The sequence below is a fragment of the Quercus lobata genome, chromosome 9 (assembly GCF_001633185.2).
Source record: "Quercus lobata isolate SW786 chromosome 9, ValleyOak3.0 Primary Assembly, whole genome shotgun sequence".
NCBI classification, from domain to species: domain Eukaryota; kingdom Viridiplantae; phylum Streptophyta; class Magnoliopsida; order Fagales; family Fagaceae; genus Quercus; species Quercus lobata.
This window is the reverse complement of record NC_044912.1, coordinates 2,585,786-2,606,813: the sequence shown is the minus strand read 5'-3', so window position 1 is coordinate 2,606,813 and position 21,028 is coordinate 2,585,786. Positions and strand designations below refer to the sequence as shown.

The 21,028-nt window shown below is 33.6% G+C and overlaps 3 protein-coding genes across 3 annotated transcripts; 1 reads left to right on the top strand and 2 right to left on the bottom strand.

Annotated features, from left to right (window-relative positions):
- Positions 1-1,126: 1,126 nt before the first annotated feature.
- LOC115959100 (50S ribosomal protein L11, chloroplastic-like) lies at positions 1,127-3,534 on the bottom strand. The gene is made up of 4 exons (XM_031077402.1): positions 3,106-3,534; positions 2,785-2,957; positions 2,618-2,681; positions 1,127-1,433 (listed from the first exon to the last, which is right to left on the bottom strand). Exons 1-4 carry the CDS (start codon positions 3,362-3,364, stop codon positions 1,222-1,224), a joined length of 708 nt encoding a protein of 235 aa, XP_030933262.1. The 5' UTR covers positions 3,365-3,534; the 3' UTR covers positions 1,127-1,221.
- A 2,259-nt stretch (positions 3,535-5,793) lies between these two features.
- LOC115960499 (40S ribosomal protein S19-3-like) lies at positions 5,794-8,869 on the bottom strand. Its single transcript, XM_031079430.1, has 4 exons — positions 8,711-8,869; positions 7,274-7,364; positions 6,929-7,112; positions 5,794-6,135 (listed from the first exon to the last, which is right to left on the bottom strand). The coding sequence occupies exons 1-4, from the start codon at positions 8,792-8,794 to the stop codon at positions 6,063-6,065; spliced, it is 432 nt and encodes a 143-aa protein (XP_030935290.1). The 5' UTR covers positions 8,795-8,869; the 3' UTR covers positions 5,794-6,062.
- A 10,842-nt stretch (positions 8,870-19,711) lies between these two features.
- Positions 19,712-21,010, top strand: LOC115962210. The gene has a single exon (XM_031081108.1). It carries the CDS (start codon positions 19,799-19,801, stop codon positions 20,975-20,977), a length of 1,179 nt encoding a protein of 392 aa, XP_030936968.1. The 5' UTR covers positions 19,712-19,798; the 3' UTR covers positions 20,978-21,010.
- The last annotated feature ends 18 nt before the right edge of the window (positions 21,011-21,028 follow it).

Here is a 21,028-nt window from a genome sequence, read left to right as displayed (position 1 = left end):
TGGTGCCTGCCACAATGCCTCCAATGCCAAAGTTAGTATAAGAAAGCCTTTAAAGAATAACACAGAATATCAAAGTAACTATGAGTGCTTTTTAGGTGTGTCTATGTACCTGGTTTGTCTCTAATCAAAGTGTATATATACAACTTCATGGTTCCTAGCCATTGGAGGCCTTAATTGTGGCTTTAGTGCCCTTTTTGTAACGCCTCAGAGTTCATGAATATGGGTTTTGATGAGGCCCCAATGGCCTACCTACTGTTTGATAACTGATCAAGGCATTGAATGCTCTAATTAATGACTCTCCTGTGTTCGTCCGTGTCGCATCGAGGTGGACAAGTATATTTAGCGAGATCGTCTTGGGAAGTTGAACTCATCAATCCCATCAATTTACTCAAAGACGATGAGTTGATGATCTTTTTACCCACGTCTTTTCCATCGTAACAAATTTTTTAGTGACATGTGTTTCATCAAAAAATTAAACATCTACAATTTCAAAATATGGACACAAATTTAACCCAATTTGAATTTGAAATTAATGAAATATGACCATTTGAAGTTCAACACAAATGTGCAATCTCCAAGAGTTTGATTGACTCTTTACTCAATTCTCGTTCAAGCGAATTGCGACAATTTTATCTTTGATTTTCTCTTTTTGAATTTAACCATTTGTCTAAGATTTTTGAAGTTTCCACTTTTTTGCATTAGTCCAATTACTTCTCACAACCTTTAACTTTTACCATCCTTCTTTGTTGCTTGGAGGATATTCCTAGTCAATAAGGTAGGGGAAAATCGGAAAAAGAGTGGGTGGGGGAACCTTGGTGCATATTCCTCTCATTCTATTCTTAAAGTAAAAAATTATTGAATCCCAATTTGCACAACAGGCTGAAAAATCACTTCTAGTCCATCAATTAAAGCATCTGATTCTTTTTTACTCCTTGCCAAGCTATGAATAATGAACTTCAGGAAAACAGTAGGATTAGGGCTTGGTGGGAGCATATCCCTCATGAGAGATTGAGCAGTACTAGAATAATGGCGCTCTCCCTATCCGGTCAACTTCATTCAAGAAAAAGGAAAGTTTGAGTTTTCAGTCAAGAATTTTATGCCCAGAAGACCAAAATAGAAGGTATAGTTTAATAAAATCAAGAATTTATTGATCTTCTTACACAAATATGATTCCTAAATACAATTAAGAAAAAAAATCAAGCAAACAAAGAACAATGGGATCTACACAAGTTCCTCCTTCTTTTTGGGTTCAAGAACTGGAGGGTCAATATCAATTCCCATGTTAGCTGCAGTCCCTGCTATAATTCTCATTGCTGATTCAATAGTTGTGCAATTTAAGTCTGGCAGCTTCTCAGCGGCAATTGTGCGCAATTGCTCGATGGTGACCTTGCCTACTTTCTCCATCTTTGGGTCTTTAGAACCTTTCTCTACGCCTACATATCAATCAGCACAATAAGCTATCACTATTCAATAGTGGAATTTATACGAGGGAAGAAAATTCTCTAATTTTTTAAACCTAATAAAAAGTCACCATCAATAGTTTATTCATAACATCATAATAACAAGTCATTATAAAGTATAAACTTTCTATGCATGCCAGCAATACATATATCATCAGGAACCAGGGTAACCACCTTGAAGCTGAATTCTCTAGAAGACTAGAATTTTTCTCAACAAAATAGCAAGAACTATAGCACGTGGCATAGACAATCAAAACCAATACATAGTAGAAAAAGGAAAACTAGCCACCTAGCCTTAAGTTCTGTGTTGAGTTTGCGAAAAAGTCTAAGATGGTTTAATCAAAACTTATCACAACATATTTCATTCAACATCATAGCTATTAGAACACCCTCAGAGTCACATCTGCTCTTCTCCTGCAATTACTAATTAGTCACTCTGAGTTTCTTTGTAATTATACGAACTTACTTCTAATGTTTTCAACCATGGTACTGAAAATCAAACTTAGAAGGTTGATACAAGGACAAGAGCCAATGACAATATGACATCAGGATCGAGCACTTTTTCCACCTCAAATTAATTGTATAGAACACAATCAAATTATTCCAAACTCTCCCCTTTTAAAGTTCATCATCATATTTGTAGTTCATTAGGATTTAAGCATCTCAAAAGTTATGGTCTGGAACTGTCACGTGCTCGCTTGTTATGTTTGTAGATGAGTATTTCATTTAAGAGGCCTTTCAAAAAGCGTAGTCAACTTTCCGCACAATTTCTCCATTCTGAGTATTCTAATGAGCCTTTAGCAAGATAATAATGAATTCACTTTTCATCTAGCACAATCAGAGTCAATGCCAAAATCAAATCAAAGATGCTCCACTTTTTCAAATAAGTAAATTTTCCCATATGAAAACATCAGTGATGGAAAAATTCTAGTTTTCTAGATTCTACTTGTAAGCTATAACATTACATGTTGGATGTATTAAAACGAAGCTTGATTCAAGTAATAACCACTCAATAAGTTACTACATCAAATTGGTAATAGCCCTGAAACACACTGCTAAAATCCAGGAATTTAGGTGCTTAATTACATTCAGTAAATGCCAAACAAACGAAGGGTAAAACAATCAAACACATAATGGGCATTGTTAAAGAAGCACACCTGCGGCTTTTAAGAGCAGAACTGAAGCAGGGGGTGTCTTCAAAATGAAAGTAAAGCTTCTATCCTGGAAAAAAATAAAAAATAAAAAACAATGATAAGAAAAATACTAATAACACAAGCAAATTACAAAAGAAATAGAACCAAGGAATGGAATAAAAAGAACTTACATCATAGACAGTAATTTCAACAGGAATAACGTAACCAGGCTTGTCAGCTGTCCTGGCATTGTAGTCCTTACAGAAAGCCATGATATTCACACCCTTGGAACCCAGTGCCGGCCCCACTGGCGGCGCCGGTGTCGCCTTCCCTGCCTCTAGAGCCAGCTTTATCATTCCCACCACTGCAATTCATCACCACACAAATTAACCAACTTCTCAAACTCCTACAAATCCTCAATACGTTCGGATATTCCTATAATAAAAACAACATATTGAAATAATACTACAGTGGATAGTGTGAATTATGGTATCATTCTAAAAAAAACTTGCCTTTCTTGGATTTGCCACCGGGCTTAGGAGGAGCCATAGCGATGACAGAGAGACGCCTTGGAGTGGGAGAAACAAGTTTGTTGTTGAGGAAATGGAAAGCGTTGTTGGGGTTTGAAGAGAAGCTGGAAATGGAGATGGGTGAAGAGAAAAGAGAAGAAGAAAGCTTCCGAACATTGTTGTTGGTGTTGGAGGTGGAAGAAGAAGAAGAAAGGGTTGTTGGAGTAGTGAGATGAAGAGTGGAGAAGGAAGAAGACGCCATTGACTGAGTCTGTACCTATGGGTTCCGATTTGAGTCACCTCTCCTCTGCAGTCCACAGCTAGCTCTCAAAGTGGTTTTCTTTTTGGATAAAACTCAACCCCAGTACCAGTAACCATACTCCTCTCTCTTTGTCAATGAATCAAATGCCCATTTGGACGCTGTCGTTTTGCTTCCAACCTTTTGTTCTTAAACGCTGCCCGTTTTATATAAGAGTTCAAGTTACACCGTTTTTTAATAACCATCGTTTTAAAAGCCCAAAACGTCAAAAAAAAGAAGGGAAAAGTGTCTCATTCCTAGTTTTTACGGTTTTTATTGGACTGGTTGAGAGTTCGATTTTTGGGTGAATCAGCCCGTTCGATTTAATTTTTTAAACCACGTTAATAACTAGTCACAAACTTATGTAATGTGTAGGAAAATATAATATAACTAGTCGCTAATCCGTGCGATGCACGGGATAGTTAAACAAAATTTATACACATTCATTTTTATTGGTACAATCATTTGAAAACAATTCTAAATAATACCCAAATGTATACCGTGCATTGTAGATCTTGAATGCTATACTGTGCGTTTAGAGCTTCCTACATCTGGAGAGAGAGAGTTTGCAGAAACTAAAGAAAATCTCTCTATAACTTAAGAAACACAATATACTAAAATTAAAGAGAGAAAATTTTTGGAGGACAAAATATTATAGATAATTTAAAAGAATTTTGGTTTAATTCCTGAACACCGCAACTCCATAAAATTCATACTAATAATAATATTTTATGATAGCGCAGTTAGAATTTTGGTTCTTGAACACTGAATTGGAAATTGATTATATGAGTATTTAATGGTGAACAAAGTACTATGTATTAATTAATATATAAACAAAACTAACCTTGAATGCTACACCGTGCGTTTAGGGCTTCCTGCGTCTGGAGAGAGAGAGTTTGCAGAAACTGTGACTTTATATTTCTTAACTTGAGAGAGAGGTAAGGTTGCTAGGGTTTTGAGGAGTTATAATGTTTTTATTTTTATTTTTTTTAAATATTGTGCTGACGTGGAAAATTGTGCTGGAGAGAGAGAGTTTGCAGAAATCGTAACTTTATACTTCTTAACTTGAGAGAGAGGTAAGGTTGCTAGGGTTTTGAGGAGTTATGATATTTTTATTTTTATTTTTTAAATATTGTGCTGATGTGGAAAATTGTGGTGCCAGCAAAGGCTTCGGTTTTATATATATATAGATTACTTTTATAAGAATATAATATAAAATTTGTAAGTTAAATAGTGCATGTGCTACTTAAAAGTATTTTCTATTTTTATAAGTTTTATGTAATGAAATGTATATATATATATATATATTAAAAAGATTTAAATTACATAATTATAATATTGTTTTATAAAATATATCATAATCGGTTGACTAATTTGAATATATCCAAGAATTTTTTTTTTTTTTAAATGTACTCCTCATTCCATTGAACACATGTAATATGTTATTAAGTTTAAATTATTATACAAGTTTAGAATTGTAGCATTTTTTTTTCTTCTTTCCAAATACAGGCATAATGTATACTATTGAAACTTGAATTTTAAGGTAATATTGTGAATATTTATCATTTTTATTGCATTTTAGGTGTCCATATCTCTAATTTCTGGTACTTTTTTTTTTTTTTTGGTATTTTTAGCCAAAAACTAAATAGTTTGGCCCAAATAAAATAAAATTTCATACTTTTTAACCCAAAAATTTAGAAAAAAAATTGGGCCCAAAACTAAAAGGCAATCTACAAAAAATATTAATTTGAGGCCTAATTAGTCCAAAATAGATCAAAATGAACCAAAGTGGAACGAATAAACCAATATGAACTGAAATAAACTAGATGGATCAAACTGAACTAAAATGTCACTTAACAGAAGTGTAGCATTTAGCTTTTAAATATTATATAGATATAGATTATTGTTAGAGTAATCACTCACATTCACATATGGGTTATCTTCGGACTAAAAATTGCCTCCTCAAAAGGTCAATGTTTCTACTTTCTAGTTTAGCAGTAGCTCACTTTTAAAGTACACTCTACATTTCACCCTCTATTCTTTTATCACTCATATATATATATATATATATATATTATCTTCTTTTTTCACCACTGGACCGATATCAACCAGCTCCTACTATGTCAATGCATTATGCTTGAACTGTTACTCACAAACATCTAGTCCTGTTTCGAGTCCACGGTTGGGACCTAAATTCTGTTTCAAACAAAGCATTCCACAGTTTGCAAAACTCAGACCACGTAGCATAACACAAAAACCATCAAAATCAATCCAAAGTTCCAAACAACAGTCTCACAAAATCACCTAGCGAGTAGTTAGGGTGAGTGCATGGGTGTCTGCATGAGATGTGTAATCACATTTCTTAGGACAGGCACAATACCACTTAAAAGCAATGGAAGTCATTAAACATAAGTCATTTAATAAGAATGGTATCAAATAGTAGGTTTAGTGATTGAAGAACAAAGTCAAAAGACTCAAAACAACCAGTATAGTGAACCCTCATAGAAGCCACCTTCATAAAAATTATATAAAAAAAAAAAAAATCAAAGCCAAAGCAGAAAATTAAATAACAATGCCTTCTTATATCAAAACTTCCACTGAAAAAACTACATTCCAAAATTCTTAAGTATCTTTCAATCTTCAACAAGCCTGCATTAACCTCTCAATGGGCAAGTGCAATCCGTCCAGCAACTTGATCCAGATCTCGCCGGCCACTGGATGTGATTTTCCTCCCACTGGCAAACAAGAATAGAACAGTTCTAAGTATCAAGTATATGTGATGCTATATGTTGATGAAAAACAGTCATCACATGATGTCTCCAAAATTGACAAAGTAACATACTAACATATCAAAGAACCAATATGTGATTGAGTCATGTTAATAAAATTCATTCAGAATCCATTTTAGAACAAAAAAAGTTCTAAAAACTGATCCACAAACTAAGAACAGTGAGAACAGCAGAAACAAACTGAGATTCAATTTAGAAAGAATTCTTTCTTGTGTGACTATAAACCCAAGAAATAACTTCCTTAATTGCCAGGGGTAATTAAAAGCTGTTTTCTTAATGCTTAACTTTCATTGAGCAAGAAATTGAAGGAAAAGTTGCCATGTCTTTTTAAGACATATCCAATAAGGAATCCCCTTCTGCACAAAATTTTACATTTTTTTTTTTTTTTTAATATCAGCAATTGGGGGAGGGTGAATTTGAACCCGTGACATCTTTGAAACAACAAGAAGTGTCAGTTGAGCTACAAGGCTCTTGGCACAATATTACATTTATCAGCAAGGAAATAAAAAAAACTTCCTTGGATATATTTTATCTAGGTAAATGGAGCGTTAATTTTGATACTAAGAAAAGAACCATGTCAGAAGCCTTACTTTTTTCCAATGAATGATTGAGGTAATGTAGGAAAAAGAGCAGGGCAAAGGGAGTGTTGAAAAATTATATATTAAATTCGAAACAATGCCATCTAATCATTTTTTCCATTCTTTAATCTTGAACCCGAAATGATGCCAAAGATACTCACCTCTTTGAGTCGATCTCAACGATCTTCATCATCTCCAATTGCTGAAGTATGTGACGAGCAATAGATCCACTGCTTTTACAGAAATGGGGTGGGCGACTGCCATTCCTCTTGCTTCCTCCATAGATCCTTCTGAAGGCACCAACACCAAGACCCCCCCTCAAGTAGATCTTCCTTGCCATGGAAGCTACAGTTCAAATTAAGTTAAAAATAGAAACCAAGATGCAAAATTCTACTATATATGTATTTGTCCATGTGTGTACATGAGCCTTTATTTTGTTTTTGTTTTTGTTTTTTTTTTGGGGGGGGGGGGGGGTTTTAGGGAGAAAAGAAAGGAAGGAGACACACCGGCTCTAATGTAGTACCAATCCGGGTCATATGGAGCAAGCTCCTTAAATGTTGCAGTCTTGACAAGATCAGTCCATTCAGGGAGCTCGACCTATTAAAAAAAAAGGAGATGGAGAAAGGAAACATGAGAACACCACCACCACCACCCAATAATGTACAATTAAAATCTGGTGCATAGTCATGATTGATAAGTCAAGCAAGAAACTTCAGCATAAGAAAAGTAACCACAAAAGAGCCCGTACATCCATATCAATCAAACATCTCATGTCAATAGCAAGGATTATGGAGATAGCATTGTCACCATTCATGAAATCACAGAACAATCAACACCAAAGTTGTTAATACCATACCAAAGCTGCCACTAAACCAGTGCGAATACCCTCTGAAACGTACTAAGTAAATTACTGGCCTGTACTGGGCTACATATATAGAAATAACCCAAAACAGCACACCTGTATTAACTAGTACCAAAATATTTTTTTCCAGTGCAGTATTGACAACTTTGATCAGCACAGAGCAGATTCATATTTTGTCTCACAAAGGAAAAGGCAAATCTCAGAGTAGAAAGCTTCAGAAGTAATTATAATGGATAACCCATTAACTGAAGAATAGGAAAAGAATAGACATTGCCATAGTAGTTATATAACTTATAAAAAAAATTCAAAAAATTAACTTACATCACCTAAAGTTTGGGTATAATAAACAAATTTTGGGATTATACAACATATATGAGATGAGATTGCATAAGACAAATTTTGGCAGGACATTTTAAAAACCGCCATAAATGATTGCAACTTGTCAATTTTACAAAGCAAAAGAAACAAGCATAGCAGCAGGGCTCAAAACTGTTGCTCATATCTTGACTAAAAAAACCCTTAATTCCCATGAAAGCCCACATGCTCTTGACAAAAAAAAAGCCACAATAAAGCAAATTAAACACCTGACACAAATATGGGAACAAGCAAGACCCTGATGGCATATAAACACACACAAAACTCCATTCACAAAGCACATAATAACAAATTCGCAAACCTTTTTTTTTTTCCTCTTTTTTTTTTTTAACTTGTAGAATCCCTAATCGTTTCTAAGAAACTTGACATCAAAATTTCCCAGTACACGAACAGAGTATCTAAAGACATGACATGAGACAAACAAACCAATAATACAAAGCAGAATTGCATTTCCATATTATACAGAACTAATCAAAAATCAATAAAGTTTGTCAAATTTTGAGATTGCTTCACAAGTAAATCAAGATTCCAAAAAAGCTATCTTTGAGTCGAGTACAAAAAAGGGTACTTGGGTTTCGTTGAAATAACACGCTTTGTTTAGAAGTGTAAATTTGTAGGTTCACAGAACAAGAAATATAGAGATGTACATGTAAAAAAAGAGTTTACGTATAGAGAGAGAGAGAGAGAGAGAGAGAGAGAGAGAGACCCGGCCAGAGCGTTTGAGGTGAGCGGCGTAGGACTTGGCGAACTCGTGAGGGGAAACGTCTTTTACAGTTCTCGCTGCCTCCATCTTCTTCTTCTTCTGTTCTTGCTCTAGCTGATGCTTCTGCGGCGGAGTGAGTGCACGAGGTTTTGGGGAGAGCAGGACTAACGAGGTTTTGTGTAGAACAGACTCCCATGGTGATTCAAAATAGTAAGTTAGGAACGGTTTGAAAGAAATTAGAAAAGTAGCATCTCGAGTTTTTAAAACTTGAGATCCATATTAGAACTCGAGTGCTAAAGACTCGCGTCCCGAGTGGGAAAATGCCGCATAGATCTCGAGTCTTTAAGACTCGAGTTTTATGCAAAAAATTTCACCTATAGTGGCCTTTTTAAGCCTTACAGTGACGTTTTAAAGCCCTATAGCGGCGTTTTCCTGCAAAAAAATTTTGTAAGTACCAGGTTTAGGGTGCCCTATAGTGGCGTTTTTAATCTCCTATAGTGACGTTTTAAAGCCATATAGCGGCGTTTTTTGCAATTTATGGAAATCGAGTCTTTAAATCTCGATTTTCAGCGCAATTTTTTTTCTCCAAATCGAGACTTAAAAACTCGAGTTCCATCTGGAACTCGAGTTTTAGATACTCGAGATGTTATTTTTCAAAATTGTTTTGAAATATGACAATTAACTAAATTTTTTAATATTTATTGTTATTTTAAAAAAAAATTCCAGGACTAACCAAAATACCTATTTGCCCCAAATGTGCTCCTTAGTAAATCCCCCACTTTTTTTCTTTTTCTTTTTTTCTTTTTTCTTTTTTTATTATTTATTTATTTTAATTATAATAATAGGAGATTGGATTTGAAACTCAAACCTTTGGGTTAGAAAAATTAGGAGTTTTTTTTTTTTTTTTTTAATATATAGAAAGTTTCAACATATGAAGTCTCCTTTTAATGGTAGCTTTTTATCATTAGACTAAGAAGTCAATTAGTTTTTGATAAATGCAGGGATTGAACATCAGATCTCTTATTCAATCTCGAAGACTTTACCAGTTGAGTTAACTGAAACCTACAAAAAGATAAGAATTTAAGAAATGCTAATTGAGTTACAAAGTTATTGGCCAAACATAATGCTATGCTAACCAAATTGTAAATGTGTAATTGAAGCCTCACTCAATTTGGCTAAGAGAATAACATATTTAGATATATAAATATGGTACATTAGTGTGTGTATATATATATATGTGATAGTCCTAAAAAATATATATGTATATATATAATTAATAAATTTAATTAGAATCCAAATTCTTACTCTATTTATTGCAATCCCATGTTCAAATCTGTTTTTAAACTTCTACCCTAGCCCATTTGACTACAACAATAAAATAATATAAAAATTAACACCACAAGCACATAACTTTGAAATTTGAAGCATGAAAATTTAATAAATAATAATAATATACCAGAAGAGTGGCCCATTAGACAAGTTGTGAGCTTAAAGTCCATTCACAATTTTGTGCCAAGTGCCAACAAGCTCAAAGTCTGATAGTATTTCACAATTGTAAGATTTCAAAATAAACATTTTGTTGTACTACTAGTACCAAATAAATTTATTTCTCCTAAAAAAAACCATATGGACTGAAAAATATTTTTTTTAGATAGTTATAATATGCTGCTAACTCTGCAATTTAAATTGTTTTTCTCCTAGACTCCAAGTACTTTTTTTTTTTTTTTGGAGAGACAAAATCCCAAATACTTTATATATAGAGATGTGCCAATTTAAGCCGAAATATTGCAAATATTGCATAAGGGGTAAGTGTACTAGATTGGTGACCAATAGGAAAAAGATCAGCCAATACAATACAATATTAACATCTTTAATGCTAACTCTACTTAACCATAATAAAAGACATTCAATTTTCTTTTGGCTAAATTGCAACATGAAAAGGTCTTTCATTTTTTTTTTTTCTCTCTTTCTTTTAATATACGCCCTAGATACTAGCCTCTATCTTTCACATATATACTATGCTAGGAACATAAAGGCTTTAAGTCTAAGATACTACCTTGATGTAAAAGAAAAGCAATTACATTTCATTATTATATCTTCATTATTTTTATAAAAAAAAATAATGAAGATATAATAAAAATAATTTTTATTAATCTTCATTAAAAAAAAAAAAAGCCTCTATCTTTCACAACTCCATAAAAATAATTTTTATTATAATATCTTCATTATTTTTATCCTTTCTTTGCAATAGTTAAATCAAGCAAAGTTAATATCACCAAACACTCCCTCCCAAAATTTTAAAAAATAAAATTTAAAATTTCTTACTATCACAACAAATTCTAAGGACAAAGTAAAGTAGAATTCAGTATTTGCATTTCCACAACCAAAAGCTCAAGATCATTATAATCCAAAACAAACCAAATTATTAAAAATAATCTTTACATACATTTTTTTAGCCAAAAAAATAAAACCCCCAAAATTTCTCAGTATGGAGTATCATAATACACTGAGTCCACGCAAACACTATCTTTTAATTTCTCTTGCTATATATCTATCCATGGCTACATCTGCAAAATTCATCTCTCTTCTCTTCATCCCAATTCCTAACTCCCTCGCATTTAATTTTCTTTCCCAAACTCTCTACATGGCAAACCCACAAAAGAGTGGAAAAAATATCCAAACCCATCTCAGTAAAACCCACATAACACACATCGGATACCCACTACCTGAACTTAGTTAATTAGATAGATAGTTTTTTTTTTTTTTTTTTTGAATTGTTTAGTTGGATTCTTTTTAATACAAAGTAGCTAGCATTCCCAACTATTTTTCTTTTCCTTTGTAAAATACAAATATATATAAAACCAGAGATTAATTAGTTTCCAAGATTCCATTTCCTAAGGCGTCACTTCATCCAAATTTGGTCTGAGATATTCATTTTCAAAGATTAGTTCATTTTCATTTCATGGCAAAGATCACAGGATTTCCACTACTTCCAGTTGGGTATAGGTTTTCACCTGCAGACAATGAGTTGGTCCGCGACTAGTGTTTTATTATTGTTTGGTTTTTTTCTTTCTCCCTCAAGACAGTCTAATGTTACTCTTACCCATGTGTTGTATTTGGTCCATCTTTTCTTTCAATGAATCATTTATTCAGGAAAAAAATATGTTTATATCTATAGTGGTGTAGCCCAAAGGAGTGAAGTTTTTGGGCTAATTCCCCCAATTTATTTGTATTGTGAGTCTAGAATATCCAATAATAGGAGGCCCAAAAGATGGCGGTACAGCTTCTACGAAAAACATATAAGAGTTACCCTTTCATAAAATGTAACTAAAACATAACAATGTGACCAACCCCCTTTTACTTGTTATGATGGTAAAACTGACTCAGTAGAGCATGTGAGCCACTATACTTAACTCATGGCCCTCTATTTGTAGGACGACGGACTTATGTGTAAAGTGTTCCTGTCTAGCCTTGGACCCACGACAATGAGATGGTTCAATAGTCTGAAGAAAGGAGTCCAGTCCAGATTTCTTTAAAAGCCCAAAGGAGTGGAGTTTTTGGGCTAATTCCTACAATTTATATGTATTGTGGGTCAAGAATATCCAACAATAGGAGGCCCAAAAAATTGCGGTACAGCTTCTACGAAAAATAAATGAGAGTTAACCTTTCATAAAACGTAACTAAAACGTCACAATGTGGCCGACCCCCTTTTTAAAGAAAACTGGACTAGACTACTTTCTTCCCGGGAAGCTTTTCTCCTTACTACACTTGTGTCTCTCTCCCCAAATTTTTCCAACCTCTAACCCTCTACCCATCAGTCTCTATTTATAGACTTTCCTTAATTGGGTCGTCATGATGAGAGTTTCCCATGTTGGTGGGCCTCTTTGAGCTATATTCTTGACCAAATGGGACCCACTATTCGTGACAGACATGACTCTCTTAGAACTTGCACCAGGTGCCAAAAATTGCTCGGCATGCAGATTCTCCCGTCGGGAGCTCGAACCAGGCCCATATTAGGAGTAGGGTAGGTGCCCGATTAGTAAGCAACCAAGATGGGCCCATTTAGGAAACTGTCATGAGCTCGATGCAAACCAATAGCCATGGACCGTACAATATCATTTTTTTTTCTGCCTCTTTTTGTAGTGCGGCGTGAGGGATAGGAATTGATCAATATAGAAAGAGGAAGTGATAACAGTAGCCGTTTCTAGTGTCGCCCACTTAACTATTGTATTATTCATTTTTGGAGCTTGGTAACCATTGCTGGGTTTTCATGATTAGTATGGAGTTTCAATAACCGATTCTATTCTGCATGGAATGACATCTAATGATTCACGGGAAGGAAGGCCAACTCTATTTGAGTTTTTATATATATTCACCCATTCAATACTTTCATTAACTTGAAATAAGATTACACTGGGCTACATCGATTTGAATTTGATCAACAATTTTGGGCGGAGTATCTTCTACCCAAATATTACATTCATTCAGAAATTTGGCTTACCTAGCCAAGATGTGAGAAGCTTTGTTGCCATTCCTTCGAGTGTGAGACACCTCCCATGCATTGAATCTCTTCAGCCCCTCCCTAATTCCTTCCACATCCAAACTGATGGAACTCGGAGATACACTCTACTTTCCTAAAGACTTAACCACCAGCTGTGCATCGCATTCTATTATGATGTCGTTTAGTCTGAGGTCCCCGGCTAGCACCACGCCTTCCTCAACAGCTTTGGTCTCAATTTCTAATACTCCCAGGTCCCCAACTCTATTTGAGTTGTTGAGTTGCATAGGAAGGCACACAGGTTTAATATACCATATGTGAAAATACATGAAAGTGTTAACTCTCTAAGCAAAATATTTTTTTTTTATTCAAAGAAAAATAAATGATGTTGCTGTCTTGCTATATATAATGCTATATAATACATAAACTGATTCCATAGTAATGGTCGGCAAGGCAATTGTTTTAAGTACGGTTTTAAAAACTAGACCTGATCGACTGGTTCAACCAAAAACTGGACCTTAATTCGGTCCGATTATTATTAAAAACCGCAAAAAACTGGAAACCTCCAATTCAACCATCAAAACAGAAAATCGGTATGGTTAACCCGGTTTTAAGAAATTCTTCATAAAGACTTCTGCTGTTGTGTTTTTTTTTTTTTTTTAAAAATTAAAATTAAAAGAGAGATCTTGTTTCAAATTTAAGGAGAAGATAGATTTTTATTTTGAAAATGCTCCTAAGTCTGAAGTGGTGAAGCCTAAAATGGCCACAATGACCCCAAAAAAAGGCAAAAACATTAGATTTATTATCTTTGTGTCGAGGAAGAAGCCCAAAGATGAAGCTAATTTACAATTTTACAATGAGACGATATGTGCTTCAGTTGAAGCCTTTTTTTACTGCTCGTCTACTTCAGTTTGCTTCACTTGAGGCATTTTTTTGCTGCTCTTGCCTGCACATGCACATATTGACGAGAGAGGGAGAGAATATTGAAGAGAGAGAGAGAGAGAGAGATGAAAATTCAGCAAAAAGTGAGATAGGAAAAGTGGAAAACTATTAAGTACAAAACTATTGTTGAAAAGTGAAAACCAAATATGTGGATACAGGGACAGACCCAGGGGATGCCCAAAGGGGCCTGGCACCCCTAGCCGCCGCCCCCCCCCCCCCCCCCCCCCCCCCCCCCCCAAAAAAAAAAAAATTGGCCCCACTACCCAAAGAAAAAAAAAAATTTATATTGGTTATATATATTTTTTTTTCTAGAGTTGCGCCCCTCTTTCAAAAACTTAAATCCCATCCTTTTTAATTAGTCTAACACAACTAGCAACTACTCAACTCAAAAACTTAACAAAAACAAAACTTTAAAATAAAAAATAAAAATCCTAGTCAGCCTAGTATTAGAGTACTAGTATTAAGTATTTTAAATGCTAAATATTTAGTATTTAGAACATCAAAGACCGAAAACACTATTGTACGAGACATTTCAAATTCTATATTAAAGTAGAAAAAGTAATTTTTGGTTTGTGAAAATAAATTTCTTTTGCAATAGCTGATGCTCTTAAGAAATAGTATTATTTTGTGCATGTGTGTGTATTCTTTTTTTTTTTTTTTTGTCATTATTGGTAGATGATTGCATCTTAATGTGTTAAGAACAATGATTTCGTTTATTTATCTTGGTTGATAGTTTGTTAATACTATATGGATACCTATTTGGTTTATATATATATATATATATATATATATTTTGGCCCCCTAACTTGAAATCTTAGGTCCACTCTCATGTGGATGTAAAGATTTCAAAATTTGTGGTGGGTGGGATATCATATCAACGTTAGAGCATCATTATTAGTAGAGGCATATGGTTATAATGTTATTTTTGTCTTCTCAAACTACAAAATATTGTGAACATTGGTGGTGCCATAGCCAAAAAATTTTGGCTACATGCTACTGTAAATAGGTACTAGTACCTGTTTACTGTAGCAAAAAGCCAAATGCCTTTAATATATTTTTATTCTTTTCTCCACTTTTTTTTTTCTTTTTCTTTCAACTCATCTCTCTCTCTCTCTCTCTTGTTACTCCCATCACAGACCATATCAAATCTCCTCTCTCTCTCATCCCTCTCTACCTATCTTCGCTGACCCAAGCTTCGTCAACCCAAGCACCAAGCAACCAACCCAAGCCCCAAGCCGCCCATCTCTCTTCTCTCTTTACTGTGATTGAGTTTTTTTTTTTTTTTTTTTTTTTTTCATATGGGTTTGGTGGCTGTGGTGGTGGTTGATTTTGGCTATGGTAGTGGTGGTGGATGATTTTGGCAGTGGATTTGTGGATTTTGGTTGTGGTGATGGTGGATAATTTTGGCTTTAGCAATGGGTTTTGTGGATTTTAGCTATGGGTTTCATGGTTTGTGGCTGCTGTTGTGGTTGATGGGGTTGTGATTGTGGTTTTGTTTTTGTTTTTGTTTTCTTTTTTCTACATTGTGTTGTGGTTGCTAGAGTAGAGTGGTGGTTGTGGTGTTTGTTTTTATTATTTTATTATGTTGTTTATGTTATTTTATTGTGTTGAAAGTTAAAATAAAACTACTGATATTGGGTGTTTTATAAAGTGATATGGTAAAATAGATAAAGTAGCTTTTGGTAGAGTTAAATTGCTAAATTTATGACTCCACCAATGTGGATGCTCTAAGGGTAGGATATGTGGTGAGAAAAAAAATCAAGTAGGCAATGATATTGCTACTCATTGGTGCACTTACTTTTTGTTATTTGAAAAATTAAAAAATAACTAAAATATTTTGTAGTGGGCTTGTGGGTTGTGGCTGCCTATGTGTGTGTGTATATGTATATTTGTTTTTGCTTTGGTTGAATTTTGTCAAGTGATGTACAAAAGTTGGTAAGTTAATGTGTGTGTGTGTATATATATATATATGTTTTTGTTTTTGTTGAATTTTGTTAAGTGACGTACAAAAGTTGGTAAGTTAATGTTTAATGTTTTACTATTATTTAATTTTTTAGTTAAAATGATCAGTGACAAAACTATTTATTTATTTATTTTTATAATTATTTATTTTTTATTTATGGCATTATTGGTTCGACCATCAGTCCGACCCTGATCCGACCATAAAACTGATAACTACTCTCTATTCCGGTTTTTTGACCATACTGGTTTTTAAAACCATTAACTCATCTTTTAAATAGTTCAGTTGTCTGACTCCTTTGTTGTTGTTATTTTTATTATTAGTATTGTTTGATGTTTTTTACAACTAAAGTGTTGGTACTAAATGATTTATGGTGTATGTTCATTTTTAATTGGTTGAATGATCCGCAAAGTGGTATACAAGATGTTTAAAGAAGTGACCAAAAAATATCCATATTATGATTTTTTTTTTCATTCATATTACAAATTGTTAATATACATAGATGTGGTTTAGATAGCTAAAAAGCGTTTAGCATTTTGCATTTTCAGTGTTTACCCCTTCTTCTTCTTCTTCTTCTTCTTCTTCTTTTTTTTTTTTTAAGCTGTAATTGTTGATTTTTCTCCGTGAACAATGCATCCGTACACTGTTCACGGGACTCACAAATTTCACTTTTCAGCAACTTTTTCATTAAAAATAGGTCTTACAGTACTATTCACACGTTTAAAAATTATTTTACATCAATATTTTTAATTTTCAGTTTTCAACTTTCAACTATATCCAAACAGATTCATATTATGAATTTCGTGTACTCATCTTTTTTATTCATTTAATTACTTATATTAAAAAAAGAAAAAAAAATGTAAACAGTAGCTAACATACAAGAAACAAACAAAGGGCGGTCACGGGGCTAACAATTTTGTCACTGTCAAGTGTCAAGTACGAGTATTCCAAAGGAAATCATATGTGGATGATAACTCTTGTGATAAGCACATTTAATTTTTTAACCAAGATTAATATGTTTAAAAGGATAATTAAATTCATTGTCGTGTTTCTCAAAAAAAAAAATCATTGTTCCATGCTTTGTCACTGTCAACAGTGTCAAGTACAGCGTATTATTCATTGTTCTATGCTTTGCATTGCTTTTTCTAGGCGCTCAAGGACTTGTAAAGCATAATTGAATCCATTGGTTTTGGTCCTTTTGGACAATCAACATGGGGCTTTATATCTTCTTGGTTTTAATATTCTTAAATCGATAAGTTGTTATTCCCAGGACTTGGTTCCATGAGATCATCGCTCTTTTTTTTATTTTCTTTTGGGGATTCACTGCTCCTATATATACAAGTTGACATTTAACAAAAACCACTCTAAATAATAACTGTTTAGTTGCATGGAATGGAAGTAAGAAGGACAGAAAAAAAATAATAAAAAAATAAAAAAATTTGTTTAACCCATGTATTTTAAGGGAAAAAAATGTGTGATTTTGATTGGCTTTCTTTATTAAAAAAAAAAAAGTACATGCATGTTAGGTTTCAATAAATAAACAAATACTAAAACCTAATCCAAACCCACAAGCATGGGTATCGGCAAATAAAACATTTAGTGCATTTTTTTTTTTTTAAGAATCCTTTTGGTTCGGTGCAACTAAACTATAATGATTGAGAAGGGTGAACGCTCATAGACTCCTTAAACTTTGGAATAATTGACTGGACACTCTTCTAAACTTTTATTTCGGCCGATTTAGTACTGATGTGTCAAATTGTTACTTCCGTTAGTTCCGTTTAATAAATTTAAACGTATACAGTGTGGATGAGAGTAGTATTTGCAGGTTCAGTTTTGAGAGAGAAAAGCTGGGAGAGAGGATCAAACGAACTAGACCGCTTCATTCCTAGGCCCACCGAAGCCGGAATTTGGGGTTCAACTACTGCCGCTGCGTTCGGGGTTCTGCCGGATTTGGTTCAGTTTTCTCCCTTTAATGCAAGAGAGAGAAATCAAATTAAAACTTCTTTTTTTTTCCAACTGTTTCTTTCTGTAGATTCTTCGTCAAATTAGCAAGATTAAAAAAGAACCTTTTGCTAGTTCCACCATTCAAAATTGTTTCAAACTGCTGTTTATGCTGACTTTTAATATATGTACTTTTTCTACCTTTTTAGGATTTTTAAATTTGATGAACACCATCCACTGGGTGTGGTAAAGTCCTTCCTCTCTTGGTCAAAAGTGATGAATATAGAAAGCTAGTTTGGTTCCTTGGATATATTTGAGACTTTGAGTTGTACGAATTAAAATTTGGGAGAAAAAGAGTGGGTTACCAAGAAGTGTGTTTAGAGATGAATTGGAGACCATAATTTCTTCTGGGTTTCTTGATTCCATGGATTAAAAATAAAACAAAAAGAGAGAGACAAATATAGAGACCTGAATAAGCTAAGGAATTTGGGGTGTGGTTCTGGTAGGTTCACCTAGCTTGCTCCTCTAGTCCTCTCTCTCCTAGGTTTCTCTCTCTAAACTGAACCTACAAACACTTCGTTTTTTATTAAGAAAAAAAATTGTTGTCCACGCGTGATTGACGTTAGTTTTTTTTTTTTTTTTTTTAGTTTATTAAAGAACACTAACGTAAGTAGCAATTTGTCACAACAGTAAAGTTTTAGGTACTAAATTGGTCAAAATAAAAGTTTAAAGGTGTCAAGACAACTAATTTAAAATTCATAGGGGTGTTAGGATATTTTTCCCTAATTTGGGATAATATTTTTTTTATTTTAATTATATTTCTGTCTTGTAATTTGGAAAGGTCAATGCACGCTTAAAACTGTTATGTTAAGTTTTATTTTTCACAACAATAATGCTCTCCAGAGGGTCACCAAGATGAAGAAATATATGCGTGATACACTCAGGAGCGGTTTTAGGAATTTTTTTTTAGGGGATTATTAAGAAATTTAAATTTAATAATTTTTTTTGAATATATCAAGTAACAAAAAATGAAAGTATATGAAATTTTGAAACTTTTATGAGTTTTTATATTTTTAAATCATTACATGATAGTTCATTATCAGTTTTTATTATTCATTGTCAATGTGACTAGATGTGACCATTTTATTTTATTAAGTTTGTATAACAATTATTTATTTTTATGTAGTTGTCATTATTTTTATAGAAATATTTTAAACTAAAATGACAAAACATAACCCACTACACTATATTATTTATTAACCCACACATCTATATTTATCCATACATAAATATTATACTTATTTTTAGAATGATACATAAATATTATATCAAGTATCTACTTAACCAGTCAAACATTTGAATAATTGCTAACTTTACCCTTTTTTTTCTTCAATTATATACTAACATAAATAATATACTAAATATTTAATTGTTGTTTAGTTTTAGGTTGTACTGATTTATAATTAGGGTGTGCAAGATTTCAACCAATGTATGCAAAAATATTTTTAAGCATAAAATAAACTAATAAAAAATTATTTTTTATATATAAATTATTATATTTTTTGGAAGTCAGGGTGTTCGTTGAAGTCCAGACACTTTTTTTTTTTTTTTTTTTTGAATTACAGTTTTTAAACTTCTGTCTCTCTTGGAATGAATCCAAGAGTTCAAACCTTCACCTATATCAAATGAAGCAGCCAATCACCCTTTAATAGTAATCAATCTAATTGAGCAGGGAAAATGGAATGAAATCATGCTACAACAATTTTTTGAAGAAAACTCAATCCGGGCTATAAAGCAAATTCCCATCCCTAGAAGAGCAACTCCAGATACGTTGGTGTGGTTGGGAGAAACGTCAGGAAATTTTTCAGTGAAATCTTCCTACTTAACAGAGCACGGTGATAGATTTGATCAGAAGTATAACCAAGTTCGGAAGAAGTTATGGGAAAGTAAATTGCATGTAAGACTAAAAATGTTTCTGTGGAGGCTTGCAAATGGAGAACTACCCCTCAAAACCCGATTGGCAAATAGCATAGGGTGTGAGGATCTGTCTTGCGTGCTGTGTGGGGAAGCAGAGGAATCAGAGCTACATGTGTTCCGTGATTGTATAGCAATTAGAATGTTGTGGTTTGCCTCTGAGATTGGTTTGAGATGGGATCATTTTGAGGCTAATTCTGCTGTGGAGTTGGTACAGATGATTTTAAACCCTCCTGAGGAGTTAATAACTGAAGGTTTAAATCAAAATAAGTTCACTTTAATGGCAGCTGTAATTTGCTACGAAACATGGAGGATGCGAAAGCTGATGCTTTCTAAAAATGTAGAGTTTGACCCAATGGAATTCCCTTGGAGAATTAAGTCTGCTATGGAAAGCTTTTCTCCAAGAAAGGAAAATGATGGGCAATGTAAAGAAAGAGAGAAGGAAGAAGGGTGGTGTCCACCTCCAAGGGGCTGGATTAAGATCAATGTTGATTCTTCTTGGAGTGAAGGGAAGGCAAGTGTTGCTGGTTTGGCAAGAAACTGTAGAGGTGAAGTTTTGAAGGCATGGGCTGAACAGGTGGATGCTGATTCTGTGGCAATAGCTGAATGCTTGGCTATTGGACTAGCAATTCAAGCTGCAATTGAAGAAGGCTATGAGCAAGTAAAGATAGAAGGGGATGCAAAGATTGTTTTTGATACCATCTGCAACATTGGTCAATCGATATGCTGGGAGCTTCATCAGTATGTTGAAATGATTAGAAGTGTAGTTAAGGAGAGTGAGACTCCTAAATTTTGTTTTAACTGGGTTCCTAGGATTTTGAACAAAAGTGCTGATGCATTGGTTAAATGGGCCTCACGTTCATTTTTTTCTGGTAGTTTAGTTGCGGAGACTCTCCCAATTTCTGTTTCTGATGTTGTTGCTCTTGAGAAGGTCTCTTCTTGTTGTACTGTGTAATTCTGTTTTGTTGGTTTTAATGAATTTTATTTCAGCAAAAAAAAACCTTCA